General features: G+C 38.7%; 2 protein-coding genes and 1 pseudogene across 3 annotated transcripts; 2 read left to right on the plus strand and 1 right to left on the minus strand.

The window, feature by feature from the left end:
• The first annotated feature begins 405 nt into the window (after window positions 1-405).
• Window positions 406-2,063, plus strand: LOC131370673 (outer dynein arm-docking complex subunit 3-like). The gene has a single exon (XM_058418072.1). The coding sequence runs from the start codon at window positions 438-440 to the stop codon at window positions 2,046-2,048; it is 1,611 nt and encodes a 536-aa protein (XP_058274055.1). The 5' UTR covers window positions 406-437; the 3' UTR covers window positions 2,049-2,063.
• Window positions 2,064-2,165: 102 nt separating this feature from the next.
• LOC131370682 (uncharacterized) lies at window positions 2,166-7,342 on the minus strand. Of its 2 annotated transcripts, none has more exons than XM_058418091.1 (8): window positions 7,236-7,342; window positions 4,504-4,771; window positions 4,270-4,394; window positions 4,114-4,180; window positions 3,873-4,023; window positions 3,263-3,408; window positions 2,655-2,765; window positions 2,166-2,562 (listed from the first exon to the last, which is right to left on the minus strand). In XM_058418091.1, exons 2-8 carry the CDS (start codon window positions 4,657-4,659, stop codon window positions 2,383-2,385), a joined length of 936 nt encoding a protein of 311 aa, XP_058274074.1. In that variant the 5' UTR covers window positions 4,660-4,771; window positions 7,236-7,342; the 3' UTR covers window positions 2,166-2,382. The 2 variants fall into 2 exon arrangements, with proteins under 2 accessions (XP_058274074.1, XP_058274073.1); XM_058418090.1 differs by having other exon boundaries at window positions 3,870-4,023.
• Window positions 7,343-12,476: 5,134 nt separating this feature from the next.
• On the plus strand, window positions 12,477-14,398 carry LOC131370792 (outer dynein arm-docking complex subunit 3-like; annotated as a pseudogene).
• The last annotated feature ends 103 nt before the right edge of the window (window positions 14,399-14,501 follow it).

Consider the following 14,501-nt stretch of genomic DNA (forward strand, 5'->3'; position numbering starts at 1 on the left):
TGTCCGTCTCTGATCCTGCTGCCCCTGGACCCTGTATCTGACTGACCTGAGCCTGTGGACGCGGTGGTGCAGGACTCTGATTAAGAGTCTGGGTTAATACAGAGATAAGACTCTGTGCTGCAGAAACCACCTCTAAATATTCTATCTAGTAAACACGAAGTGACTTATATTGTTTTAAAGGTATACATTTCACCATGATGAAACTGCGCACTACTCTACTGTTTGAGCAACAATAACGCTATGCTGTGATGCTTATGATGGTGTAATGATACACTTGTCCAGTTCATTAAAATACTCTTTAGCATAATAACAGGAAGACTGACACGATACTACAACAAATAAACTATATGACACTGGTCAATCAGATGAAACTAAATCTAAAAAGAAAAAAAAATGGATGGATGTATGGATCAGAATCAGAGACGCAGAGTAAGAGAATGGACGCGTATTTCAATACAGAGAAAATGAGATCTCCGATTCATGCCCAGGTCTCAGAGATACAGAGAAAAATCCAGCTGTTGGAGAGAGACAGGAGCTTGCAGTATGAGAGTTCAAAGTCTTTAATAGAGAAGAATAGAGAGAAGATCCTGCAGCTCAGACGGGAGAATAAACTCATACACCGGAAACTGGCCAAGGCACTCGCTGCAGATGAGCAGGTCATCAGGGAGGCTTTTCAAGCCCACAGATCAGAGATGGGTGCCTACAGGAAGATGTCCGGGAGGGCTGCAGTGGAGGTTTTGGATCAGAAAGTGTGTGATAAAGTGAAAAAGCTGAACGCAATGAAACACATGACGAACACACAGCGTCACCGCCTGGAAGAACTGAACGCCGAGTACAAAAGTGTGATAGCAACCAGTCCTGGCCTGCTGACTGATGGGGTCACCATGAATAAAGTGGACTTCGCTGATGAGCAATCCCAAAAGAACCTGCGCGTGTTGGAGACCCAGCTAGAGAAAGCACAACTGAAATGTCAGGAGACCGAACACATCATAAGGAGCTACCAAAACCTAAAGGAGCACGTGCAGGAGGAGAATCAGACGTTCCAGTCTCAGATGGATGACTTGGAGTGTGAGGTTAATCAACAGAAACAGGAGCTCAGATACCTGCAGGAAATGTACAAAAACGTACATGAGGCCAAACGTCAAGCCAAGGAGGAGCTGCAGAGTCAGAAGTTGATTATGTGCGATGAGAAGAGAAAGCAAGAGATTGTCCTGAACAGCTACAAAAAATACATAGAGGAACAAAAAGCACAAAGTGACAGGGCAGAACGCAGAGCACAGATGATTGCTCTGAACACAGGTGAGCTGAGCAGTGAAGCCCAGCGCTGTGGACCAGTAGAGGGAGAGGAGAATAAAACCTTCTCCAGCATGAAGGAGGCTTTCAATCGCATCACAGGAGCTATGGGAGTCACTGACACACAGAAGTTGGTGGACAGGTTTGGTTCTCAGTGCAACACTCTCGCACTCCTGGAAAAGATGAAGTTGCAGAATGAGCATGAACTTCAGCAACTGAAGGAGGAGAGAGACGCAATACACACTCAGTACCAGGACCTGAAATACTCAGTTGGAGATACCGAACTGATACCTGACCTAACCGATGGAAGGACGGTGATGTCTCAGCTAGAGAAGGAACAACAGAAACTCACACACACACTGAAGAGTGTGGAAATCTTTGTGGAACATCTGTGTTACAGGCTAAAGCACATCACACTGCAGGATGCTACTCTGCAGCGAGAGTGTGTGTCTCCTGTGTGTGTGTTAAAGCTGTTTCAGGTGGCGAAGCTGAAACTGATGCAGCTGCAGGACGAACTACAGGGACATGATATACCCGCAGTGATGAAGGAGATAGAGGAGCTCCGTGCCAGCACTGAGAGGAACCGTTCTGACTCTAGCACCAGCAGCACACTCCTGGATAATCAGATAGCCGACCTGTACAAAGAAGAGTACGACGGTGAGGATGATGATGATGATGAAGTCGTCACTCGGATGTCCCTTAAACAGCAGTCGCAGTTCATCATCGACTCAAGGAAGAACAATAAACATGAATAAAATAAAATAAAAAAATCCTTAATAAACAAGAAAGAAAATAAAAATATTTGCATTTAATTCCTAGTATTTTATTTTATTTTATTTTATTTTAGTTATTCAATTCTGTAATTAGTCAAATTTAACAGTGTGGATATTAAACAAGACCATTAATAATGAACATGATAAAAGGTCAATATCAGATAAAATCAATATGGTTATATAAATGTATATGCAGACATGCTGATGATGAACATTATTATATCCTACACAGGACTGCAAGTTATAAAAAAATACAATGAAACAGTTAATTACTAAATTACTTTGTGATCATCGGCTGACAAGGAGAAGCACATTTCTATTTCCTGCCATAAGTGTCGTTGAATCTTGACAGGAGATACTCCAGCGATTTCACTGGAGGATATTTGTTTGAGCCATCACAACACGTAATGATGGCATCATCATCCGGCTGCACAAAGAACACCAACGACTGCCTTGCACTTGAGTCACCCACAGGAGGTAGTAGAACTCTGTGGACCTGAAACAGGGTCGTGTAACATTAAATATAAGATTAATGATGTAAGGTTAGTAGAAAACAAGGCTTTACTGTGAAAGAATGGCCATATTTACAGCAGACACAAACACGTCACTGGTCCACCTCTGCATCATATCTGCAATGTTGATCAGCACTGTTCCAGGGATACTTGGGGCTGAGATAAACTCACCTTTGCGATTTAATACCTAAAGGAGAAACACATGGCAAAATAAATGAAATGTACTTCACTATAGACAAAGGCATGAATCTACTGCAAAGAACTGTTTAAGATCCAACAGTTTACTTAAAGGTACAGTTTGTAATGTTTAAAAGTGTTTTCAGATTAACGACAACAATGATAATAATAATAATAATAATAATAATAATAATAATAATAATAATAATAATAATAATAATACTAATAATAATAATAATAATAATAGGAAATGGTGTATCATGGTTCTGTTTTCTGGTCCTGAAATTAGATCCACCCCTATTCACAACAGCTCATCATATGACCTTGCACAGTTTTAACAGACTGAGCAGGAAAAATTATAATATTCATTATTATAGCAGCAGACAGCTCAAAAAATAAAATGTACCATGTCTGTTTTGGTGAAGAAATTGGGATCATACCATGATCCCAGGAGTTGTTACATATACTGTAACTCATATATCTAGTTTGCTGTAAAATCAGTCTTACCTGCAGGCCTTCCTGTTGGCTCTGGAAGACTAGAGTGATGCTGCCATAGTCTGAGTGCTCACCACAGCGGATCTGATCTATCTTCACACTCTCAGTCTTCACCGGAGCGTAATACAGAGAGCGCAGGGTCGTGCCATTATTATCACCTTATTATTGATAGGAATATTTGTCACTCAATAGGTAGGGGTTTGAGTTAGCAAACATTTTTGTTCATGAACAAGATTCACTTGTGTCAGTGGATTCAATGGGTCAGGTTTGGAGTTAGGAAATATTTCAGTCCTGATCTTTCCTGTATTTCAGTGTGTTGGGATCCGGCAAGTGAATCTTTCTGTCATAACAGAGACTCACTCCAATGATGTTCAGGTCAGTGAGATAGTGAATTTTTATTTAAGGATAGAGATCAGCTCACGTGTCATTCAGCAGGTCAGTTTTGATTTGTCGTATCTTTCAGTCATGGCCGTCATTTACACTTTGTTTACACAGTGAGTTAGCGTGTGTCCTATGTTGCCCAATTCCAAGTGAATTCTAAGTTCAGTGCATGTAACATTGATCTGTGACTGTTTTTTACAAACAAAAAGCAACATAAAAATGTGTGTGTTCAGCTTACTACCAAGGTGGCAGTGTGCTTTCAGAAAAACCTCTGAATCCAGGTCTAAACTTAGAGCCATGACCCTCAGTACACGGAGAGACAGCTCCTTACAGTGTAGGAAAAAGTCGACTTTGATATCACGGAAGCCATCACAACCATCGGAGGGCCATTTCTAAGCAAGGTGAAGAACATAACAATTAGTCTTTCTTAATATCTTCAATTTTATATCACTAGCTATTGCAGTGGTGTTTAAAATAATTACAATGTCAGGGTGCAGGGATGTAGTATTAAAGGCCTCCTTCAAGTCACCTGGACGTCGAGGATTTAAACTGTGGACAGTAAAAGTGAATTTGCACTTTAAATACTCAAATATTTCCAAGCTGGGTGTCTTTATATAAATGACAGAAGAGTCAGCTACCTTTCTGTTTCTGAGGACACCCAACCGTGATTGCCGTTATTTGCATAACTGCCCCTACTGAAGGGCTTTTTCTGTTCTTCAGGAAGCAGGAAGAATTTCTTAGAAATGTCCATGACACGATCCACCTAAAACAGACAAGAGATTTTCTGCAAACACTTTAAAACAAGCCCAATCTGCAATGTATTTTTAATTTCTCAAACTGAGGAAAACTTGAGATCAAATGGAAATACACACCTCTTTTTGATCTATTCCTGTGTTTTTGAGATACACAAACCCCACTTCAGTGAAGGCCTTTCGAATTTCTTTGCCTAACTCTTGCAAGTTCTTGTCAGCGACATCGCTGGTACCAAGTTTGTAGACATCAAAGTCAACCACAGGTATGAATTCCATTGTCCAAAATAGTTGTAGGCTAAATGCAGCTGGCCAAGCTTAAAAAAAGAAAAAATTTAAGCCAGGCCCCTCGATTCCCAGTCACGTTTAGTAAATGGTCTGTGGAGCGTGCCTGCAAGGTTGAGAAATTAAGAAAATTAAGTCAGTAGTCAGAACTGATTTGAATCAGTGAATGCCATGTTAGCTTCAATGGCTATATTATGGCAAAAGTTTGAATGTATTTAAAACATAGGGTGACATTCAATAGATAGGGTTACATTGATATGTAAGATAGCAAGAAGAGTTTATAAAAGGTTTTTGAGGTTTATGCTTGTTAAGAAATTCAGAATCTTGTACGATGGAGCGGTCTTGAAGATATTGTCTAAAGTGTCTTCTGAAAAAAATTTCTGCCTTATAGTGCTCAGGGCAGGGCAGTCTAGTAGAATGTGTTTTATTGATAGGTATTTTGCAGGCTTGACATAGTGGTGGTTCTTCCCCTTTTAGCAGGTGGCCATGGGTGAGTCTCGTGTGGCCAATGCGGCACCTTGTGTACAATGTTTACTTGAAAAGTGAGAGATTAGTCTCCTGTGGATAGTAGTCAGAGCTAGCAGAACATATGCTAGGCACACTGTCATTTGGCAGCTAGTGAAGCTCCAACACAATTTTTGGGATTTTCCTATTCATTTAATCACCCATCTGTTAATGACACCAAACATATTTGCCCAGTGCCACGCTGTTATTGAGGTGTCACTTTATAGATTGAAATGTTTAATTTCTAATCTGTTTAAACTTTTTCAGAAATATAAACAATTATTCCACAGTAATTTGGTATTTCACACAACATGTATTTCTTTTTATTTTTTTTGGATTTCATGTCTATTCTCTTCAGATGTTAGATGTGCACAGAATTACACTGCTGTACTTTACTTCTTTGGACTTCGGACTATTCTGAAGGGCTTAAAACTGTGTTGAAGGTTATAGCATTGGATTACATTTTCCCTGGTATCTGCATTGAACTTTGTCTTTTCTATAAATTTGCTGGATTATATAAACTCTTCTGCAACAGGTAAACTGAATTTGCAATGCACACAGTAAATGCACAGGCTTCTACATGTACAGGTACTGTTATGATTAGATTATATTAATGGATCCCTGATATCAGTGTTTTAACACTGTTTGATTAAAAACATCTTGAATGATATTACTTTGCAAACTCTTCAATACATTCAGGTATATAGGGTATATTATTTCCTGACCCTACTACCAGCTCTTATTAGTTTACCATTTACTGCTGTGATAACGATGTCAATACTGCTTAACCAAAGACAATTTAAAAGATGCACTCGATTCAGAGAAAAAAGACAATAAAACAATAAGCTACGTGAGGATGAATATAAACAACAGGATCATATACAGAATTACATAACCACCAGTGTTGGGGAGTAACTAGGTACATGTAACGGCGTTACGTAACTTAATTACAAAATAAATGTAACAGTAACTCGTTAGTTACTTAGAAAAATATGTAATTAAAATTACAGTTACTTATGAAAATGTTAAAGATTACAAATAGAGTTACATCTGAATATTTTCTTTAAAAAAAACTAGTATATGTTGAATAAATATTAATTTGTTGCTAGAGTTTGTTAAAGCGGTGCTATTCTGATGATTTTGATTGGTTGATTGGCTCATCGAGCCCATAGTGTACTCAAGACCTGTATTCATAACATTCAGAACAAATTAGCTAGTCTGCTAGCCATGGGTGTCGCTAGGCCATTTTAAAGCCCCCATAAAATTCTGCGATTGTCCATAAACTGTACACGAATAAGTGATCTCCTCAGTCCCCTTTAAATATCATATGAAAACTCCGGCAGATTTCGGCTCTTCCCCATCTTTCAGCGCCCCCCCTTAAATGAAAATCCTAAAATCGTCCCTGCTGCTAGCTGCCTTTACCAGGCACACTTCTGTTTATGAACCCTTTGACAGAAAATATATAGCTCACATTTTTCCTCCTTGAAAATGTCTTGGTAATGTCAGATCTAATATAACTTAGTTATTTTAGCACTGTAGCATACATTATGATGACTCTTCTTTTTGTTTTGTTTTATTCCAAGGCATTGTTATTTGCCAGTGTGTCCTGTCATAGCTATGCAAAGATTTGATTCCTAAAACAGTATTAAACAATTTTTGTTCTGAAGTCTGGTTTTGTGGTGGCTGTGCTTAAAATTAAATCAACATAATCTTAATTCAAGTGATGAAAAGATTTAAAATTCTAACAGTAAACAGAGTTGAGTACTACTGTAAGGTTAACCCTGCCTGGTATAAATGTTTGGAAATGATTTTGTTGAAAATATCCATTAGAAACTTAAAAGTAATCAAATGTAATCAGTTACTTTACTTTTATAAAGTAATTGAAAAGTTACACTACTTATTCCATTTTAAACAGAGTAACTTGTAATCTGTAACCTATTACATTTCCAAAGTAACCTACCCAACACTGATAAGCACATAACAGTAGCAGAGCTTCTGGTTTTAAAAACAAAAATAACCCAATAAACATATGAAATTACGACACATAAAATCCACATCTTACTTACATATGAAATGCCAACTCGCGTATTATCACACACTCTGAAAGTCTAATATTATATAATAGGGTAAAGTTTACTGGAGTGTGCTCTACAACCAAACCTTAATGACAAACTAACATACATAGGTATGCTCCTGACCCCACCTTCTTTACTATCTGCATGAACTATACAGGTGTGTGTGTGTGTGTATATATATATATATATATATATATATATATATATATATATATATATATATATATATATATATATATATATATATATTAGGGCTGTCAGTCGATCAAAATTTTTAATCTAATTAATTACATTATGTGACAATTAATTAATCTAATTAATCGCATTTAATCAAACATGAACATTGGCTGAGAAATTGCCCCCAAAATGATCATTTAAAGTAATTACTGTGTTAGACGAGCATTAAATAGACATTACAACAAATACTTTTTTATATTATTTATTAATGAACAACAGCCTATCACTTAGACTACAACATATTTAGCTTGAGCTAATCTTTCCTCTTTTGATTTTTTATCGGTGTCAAACAGCTGATTTATTTTCGAAAGTACTGTAGTTCTTGACTATTCAAAATGCAACCATTAACCTTGTCTTCCACTATATTAACAGGCCTATAGTCCACAGAAATCTATTTAGCTATCGTATTTGCAAGTTTTTCCAATGTAGACTTGCTAATTTTGTCGCGATTAGCCTCAGGCAGCATGGTTTGGCGGAGCGTGTTGATTGTAGCAGCCGGGGTTGTGCTAACTGTAGAGCTCGCTAAAACATGCTTTGAGTTCATGTGGTATTTCAGGCTAGAACTGCTTCGATGGTACAGTATGCAAATTCCTTTCTACAGACAATGCAGACGACTTTGGTTTGATCAGTGGCTCCATCTGGATGAGTTTTAAATTTACATCGTCCCTTCAGAAGGTAGATCTTTGTCGTGGTTTTGCATCATCACTACAGCTTACAGTGCTAAGATGATGTACAGGTCTGGCGCGGGGGAAGGACAGGGTGCGTTAACTGCGTTAAAGTATTTTAAATGCCATCTGTTAGTGTACAGAAACATTCCTGCTGTCAAAATGATTCTGTTTTTTACTCATGTGTAGTGTACTGATATTGGTGATTTAATTCTATGCAATTTATGCCTTCTCTATACATATGTACTGTTAGGAATTTACTTTTCATGAATGCTCCATTACCTATGTAAAGATCTGGGTTAAGGTACTTCAGAATGCAAAAATAATGGAATAACAGAACGTTTTACCATCCCGGCTCACAGACTGATTACTGAAAAGTGTAAAATAAATCAGTGACTCGTCACTGGTATATAAAACTTTGTCATTTTATTTAAAAACTAAATAAATGATAAGAATAATATAGCACAAGACACACACCATAACAATATACATAAGTGATAAATTATTATAAAGTTGTAACAAAGTATAGAAATTCATAAACAAAACACTATCTATATTTATATGATTAAATATAAATATTAAAGCACACACATAAATATGCAATAACATCCTAAAACTTATTTATAATGATTAAACAAAGAATACACTCAAATACAAGATATTGGAAACTAAATATATAAATACACCAGATTAAGAATAATACATTACATTTACCCTAACAATAAATTCAAGTGACAAATTATAAAATAGATATATATATATATTTAACTATAAACAAAAGAGAAAAACTACTGAAACAAAGTATCTATATATAAAACATACATATACAGCATAACATTATGACCACCTGCCAAATATTGTGTTGGTCCCAAAGCATGACACTGTCTCTGCCGGCTTGCCTTCTTCCCATAGTGCATCCTGGTGCCATGTGTTCCCCTGGAAGTTGGAGGAACACTGCTTGGCTGATGGACTATCACAAAGGCTGGAGTTCTGCTGGGCTGTGGAGTGGTGGTGACTAAGAGTCCAGAGTCCACAATCACAGAGAATGTGGGTTTGTTGTGGGGACTATGCTTGACAGAAGTGCTGGGCCTAATGCGAACAGCACTGGCTTGCCCCATGATGCCTAAAACAACATAATGAATAAAATATCCATTAACAGTCTGCATTTATGGCAGTATAATTTAAGCAATAACTAAAGTATTTGGAGGACAACTCAAAACACCTTATTATACAAGGAGTTTTCTCATATTGAGATATTTACATACCAAATTCTCCTCAGTAACTTGAGTGTGAGAATCTGGAAAAAAGTGATGTCTGTTCACAGGCCTGCATTGGACTATCTGTAACATTATAACAAACACTGTCAGTTGGCAAGCAACCTATAGATCACACGGTATGGTTTTATGTTTTTTTCTATACATATCCTTTGAAACATGTCATACCACTTGTTCTGGTGACGAGCAGGTCTGTTGCCAGCTTCAGATGGTGTTATAAGAAAGCACACACTGAAGAAACATGTCACCTGACAGAGTAACACTTCGCTACCTTGCTGCCGTGAAACACCATTCATAAGCAAATACACTTGACCTAAATGACACACCATTAGGCGCACATGATTTGATTGACCCATCCATTTTTGGCTGTCGGTGGGTCCATCATTGCAAACAAATGCAATAAGCAGAGAATGATGGAAACGTCACTAATGTATGAAAGATTTGATTGGCTCACTATGGACAGCAGCCACTTTGTCCATCCATCTTTGCGGTGCAGGGATTGGGCGAGAAAGATGGAAAAAGATGGAACGGGTCGATGTGATTTGCTGAGAAAGTAAAGAAGGGGAGAATGTAAAGACACAGGCCACGATGAATAATGAGGTGAAAGAGCTGGGTCAGCCTACCAACCACAATTATGCCATGGAGGTTACCATAGTTAATAAAAGAATAGATTCCACACCAACAACTCCAACCAATATTCCAGTCGAGAAGAAGAGCAAACCTGCATCAGTGGAAGGTGAAACCCTAACCCTAACCATATTGGAAGCCATTCAGAATGATTTTACAGCGAACTAGACATATGAGTTACAGTATATGTAACAGCTCCTGGGATCATGTTATGATCCCACTTTTTTCACCAAAACAGACATGGTACATTTTATTTCTTGAGCTGTCCGCTGCTATAATAATGAATATTATAATGTTTCCTGCTCAGTCTATTAAAACTGTGCAAGGTCATATGATGAGCTGTTGTGAATAGGGGTGGATCTAATTTCAGGACCAGAAAACAGAACCCTGATACACCATTTCCTATTATTATTATTATTATTATTATTATTATTATTATTATTATTATTATTATTATTATTATTATTGTTATTGTTATTGTTATTGTTGTCGTTGATCTGAAAACACATTGAAACATTACAGACTGTACCTTTAAGAAAACTGTTGGATCTTAAACAGTTCTTTGCAGTAGGTTCATGCCTTTGTCTATAGTGAAGTACATTCATTTATTTTGCCATGTGTTTCTCCTTTAGGTATTAAATCGCAAAGGCGTCAGGAAGAGTCCGGAAGTCAGAATGGTTCCTCTCAGTGCTGGCACGGAGCTCCTCTATCTCCTTCATCACTGCAGGTATATCATGTCCCTGTAGATCGTCTTGCAGCTGCATCAGTTTCAGCTTCGCCACCTGAAACAGATTTAACACACACACAGGAGACACACACTCTCGCTGCACAGTAGCATCCTGCAGTGTGATGTGCTTTAGCCTGTAACACAGATGTTCCACACCAATTGTGTGTGAGTTTCTGTTGTTCCTTCTCTAGCTGAGACATCATCCTCCTTCTATCGGTTAGGTCAGGTATCAGTTCAGTATCTCCAACTGAGTATTTCAGGTTCTGGTACTGAGTGTGTATTGCGTCTCTCTCCTCCTTCAGCCGCTGAAGTTCATGCTCATTCTGCAACTTCATCTTTTCCAGGTGTGTGTGTGTCACACTGAGAACCAAACCTGTCCACCAACTTCTGTGTGTCAGTGACTCCCATAGCTCCTGTGATGCGATTGAAACATAGCTAATTATATAGACTTTGGATGAGATCTGTATTTATTAGTTTTAAACTATGTGCAGCAAATTGTGGAATAAATGTGTTTTAAGTACATTTATAACTTCACTTTGCAATGCATTTAACCCTAAATCCTTCTGCAGCTTTTATGGTGGTATGCAACTCCATAATGATGTTGATCTGTCTCTAGCACAGACAGAAATAGAGTCTAGAAATAAATTCTAATTTAAAGACTTATTTTGAGCTTGACTCTGACAAGAATCCATTGTTATATGAATAAACAGCTCTCTCTCTCTCTCTCTCTCTCTCTCTTTAATATGACACAGTAACACTCACTGCTTTACTAAAACTTAGTTTTATTTCTTTCATTTCAACATAGGACAGAACTAGCAGTGGCAGCCCTCAACACAGAATTATAAAAACTGCAGCAATAAAACTACTGCAATGGGCAGAAACAAATGTGCAGAGTCAAATACTTTAAAAACATTATACAAAAAACAACAATTGTATTTTATATATCAAACAAGTGCATCTTGTATAAGCAAGAACACTGCTGTAATGGCAGCCCTGAACATTCAGACTAAAGCTTTTGTTATCTTTCCTGGTTTCTGGAACAGTGTTTATTCTTCTTTTTCCACAGGCAGTCTGCCTCCTGAAAATATCGGGGAAAGAGCCAAAAATGTGATGAAGAGAAATGAAGAAATGAAGCAGACTTTCATATCCTCATGATATCTAGCTAAACTGAATATCTAGCTTTTATTAACGATCATCTTGAAAATATTGCATGGGGAATCTATGCTTCATTACAGCACCAGCATGCCCTTGGCCATTTTCTGATCAGTGCATGTGTCTGTCTCTGATCCTGCTGACCCTGACCCTGTATCTGACTGACCTGAGCCTGCTGACCCTGTATCTGACTGACCTGAGCCTGTATGGGTTAATACAGAGATAAGAGAAACACAAAGTGAATTACATTACTTTAAAGGTATACATTTCATCATGATGAAACTGAACACATGAGATTGCACACTCTCTACTGTTTCAGCAACAATAACGTTATGCTATGATGCATTGATTGTACAATGATACACTTGTCCAGTTCATTAAAATACTCTTTAGCATAATAACAGGAGGTTTGACACGATACTACAATAGATACACATATAAGAAACTTTAAACGTATTGATTAAATCTTCTCACTTGCTTAAGACAGGTAACACTAACCGGCAGAGTCGCGTGTCAGTGACGTCACTTTACTGATTGGCTAGAGAAGAGCAGTAGGTTGAGAAGCAGTGGACCAATGGAGACTTTTATTCCGCCCCCTAATCTGCATAAAACTCTACGCGTGATTTTTGGAATACCAAACACTAGCATGCTGGAAAGAACAAACTAGAATCCTTGTGATTCACATGTTTTATTTATTTTATGAGCATGATATTTTTTTAACGAATACAGTACTTATGGCACGGATTTGTTGCCATAGAAACTAAGAAAAAAAAAAAGACGTACGCATCAGAATCCGAATCAGTGACGCAGTCAAATAGAGTAAGAGAGTAAACGTCAGTCTACTAAGATACACAGAGAGAATGGACACATATTTCAACAAAGAGAAAAGGAGATCTCCGATTCATGACCAGATCTCAGAGATACAGAGAAAAATCCAGCTGTTGGAGAGAGACAGGAGCTTGCAGTATGAGAGTTCAAAGTCTTTAATAGAGAAGAATAGAGAGAAGATCCTGCAGCTCAGACGGGAGAATAAACTCATACACAGGAAACTGGCCAAGGCACTCGCTGCAGATGAGTAGGTCATCAGGGAGGCTTTTCAAGCCCACAGATCAGAGATGGGTGCCTACAGGAAGATGTCCGGGAGGGCTGCAGTGGAGGTTTTGGATCAGAAAGTGTGTGATAAAGTGAAAAAGCTGAACGCAATGAAACACATGACGAACACACAGCGCCACCGCCTGGAAGAACTGAACGCCGAGTACAAAAGTGTGATAGCAACCAGTCCTGGCCTGCTGACTGATGGGGTCACCATGAATAAAGTGGACTTCGCTGATGAGCAATCCCAAAGGAACCTGCGCGTGTTGGAGACCCAGCTAGAGAAAGCACAACTGAAATGTCAGGAGACCGAACACATCATAAGGAGCTACCAAAACCTAAAGGAGCACGTGCAGGAGGAGAATCAGACGTTCCAGTCTCAGATGGATGACTTGGACTGTGAGGTTAATCAACAGAAACAGGAGCTCAGATACCTGCAGGAAATGTACAAAAACGTACATGAGGCCAAACGTCAAGCCAAGGAGGAGCTGCAGAGTCAGAAGTTGATTATGTGCGATGAGAAGAGAAAGCAAGAGATTGTCCTGAACAGCTACAAAAAATACATAGAGGAACAAAAAGCACGAAGTGACAGGGCAGAACGCAGAGCACAGATGATTGCTCTGCACACAGGTAAGCTGAGCAGTGAAGCCCAGCGCTGTGGACCAGTAGAGGGAGAGGAGAATAAAACCTTCTCCAGCATGAAGGAGGCTTTCAATCGCATCACAGGAGCTATGGGAGTCACTGACACACAGAAGTTGGTGGACAGGTTTGGTTCTCAGTGCAACACTCGCACTCCTGGAAAAGATGAAGTTGCAGAATGAGCATGAACTTCAGCAACTGAAGGAGGAAAGAGACGCAATACACACTCAGTACCAGGACCTGAAATACTCAGTTGGAGATACCGAACTGATACCTGACCTAACCGATGGAAGGACGGTGATGTCTCAGCTAGAGAAGGAACAACAGAAACTCACACACACACTGAAGTGTGTGGAAATCGGTGTGGAACATCTGTGTTACAGGCTAAAGCACATCACACTGCAGGATGCTACTGTGCAGCGAGAGTGTGTGTCTCCTGTGTGTGTGTTAAATCCGTTTCAGGTGGCGAAGCTGAAACTGATGCAGCTGCAGGACGAACTACAGGGACATGATATACCCGCAGTGATGAAGGAGATAGAGGAGCTCCGTGCCAGCACTGAGAGGAACCGTTCTGACTCTAGCACCAGCAGCACACTCCTAGATAATCAGATAGCCGACCTGTACAAAGAAGAGTACGACGGTGAGGATGATGATGATGATGATGAAGTCGCCACTCGGATGTCCCTTAAACAGCAGTCGCAGTTCATCATCGACTCAAGGAAGAACAATAAACATGAATAAAATAAAATAAAAAAATCCTTATTAAAAAAGAAAGAAAATAAAAAAACAAAATAAAATTCCCAGTATTTTGTGTTCTTTTCTTTTAGTTATTCAATTCTGTGAT

Source organism: Hemibagrus wyckioides, linkage group LG20, assembly GCF_019097595.1.
Source record: "Hemibagrus wyckioides isolate EC202008001 linkage group LG20, SWU_Hwy_1.0, whole genome shotgun sequence".
Classification (NCBI taxonomy): domain Eukaryota; kingdom Metazoa; phylum Chordata; class Actinopteri; order Siluriformes; family Bagridae; genus Hemibagrus; species Hemibagrus wyckioides.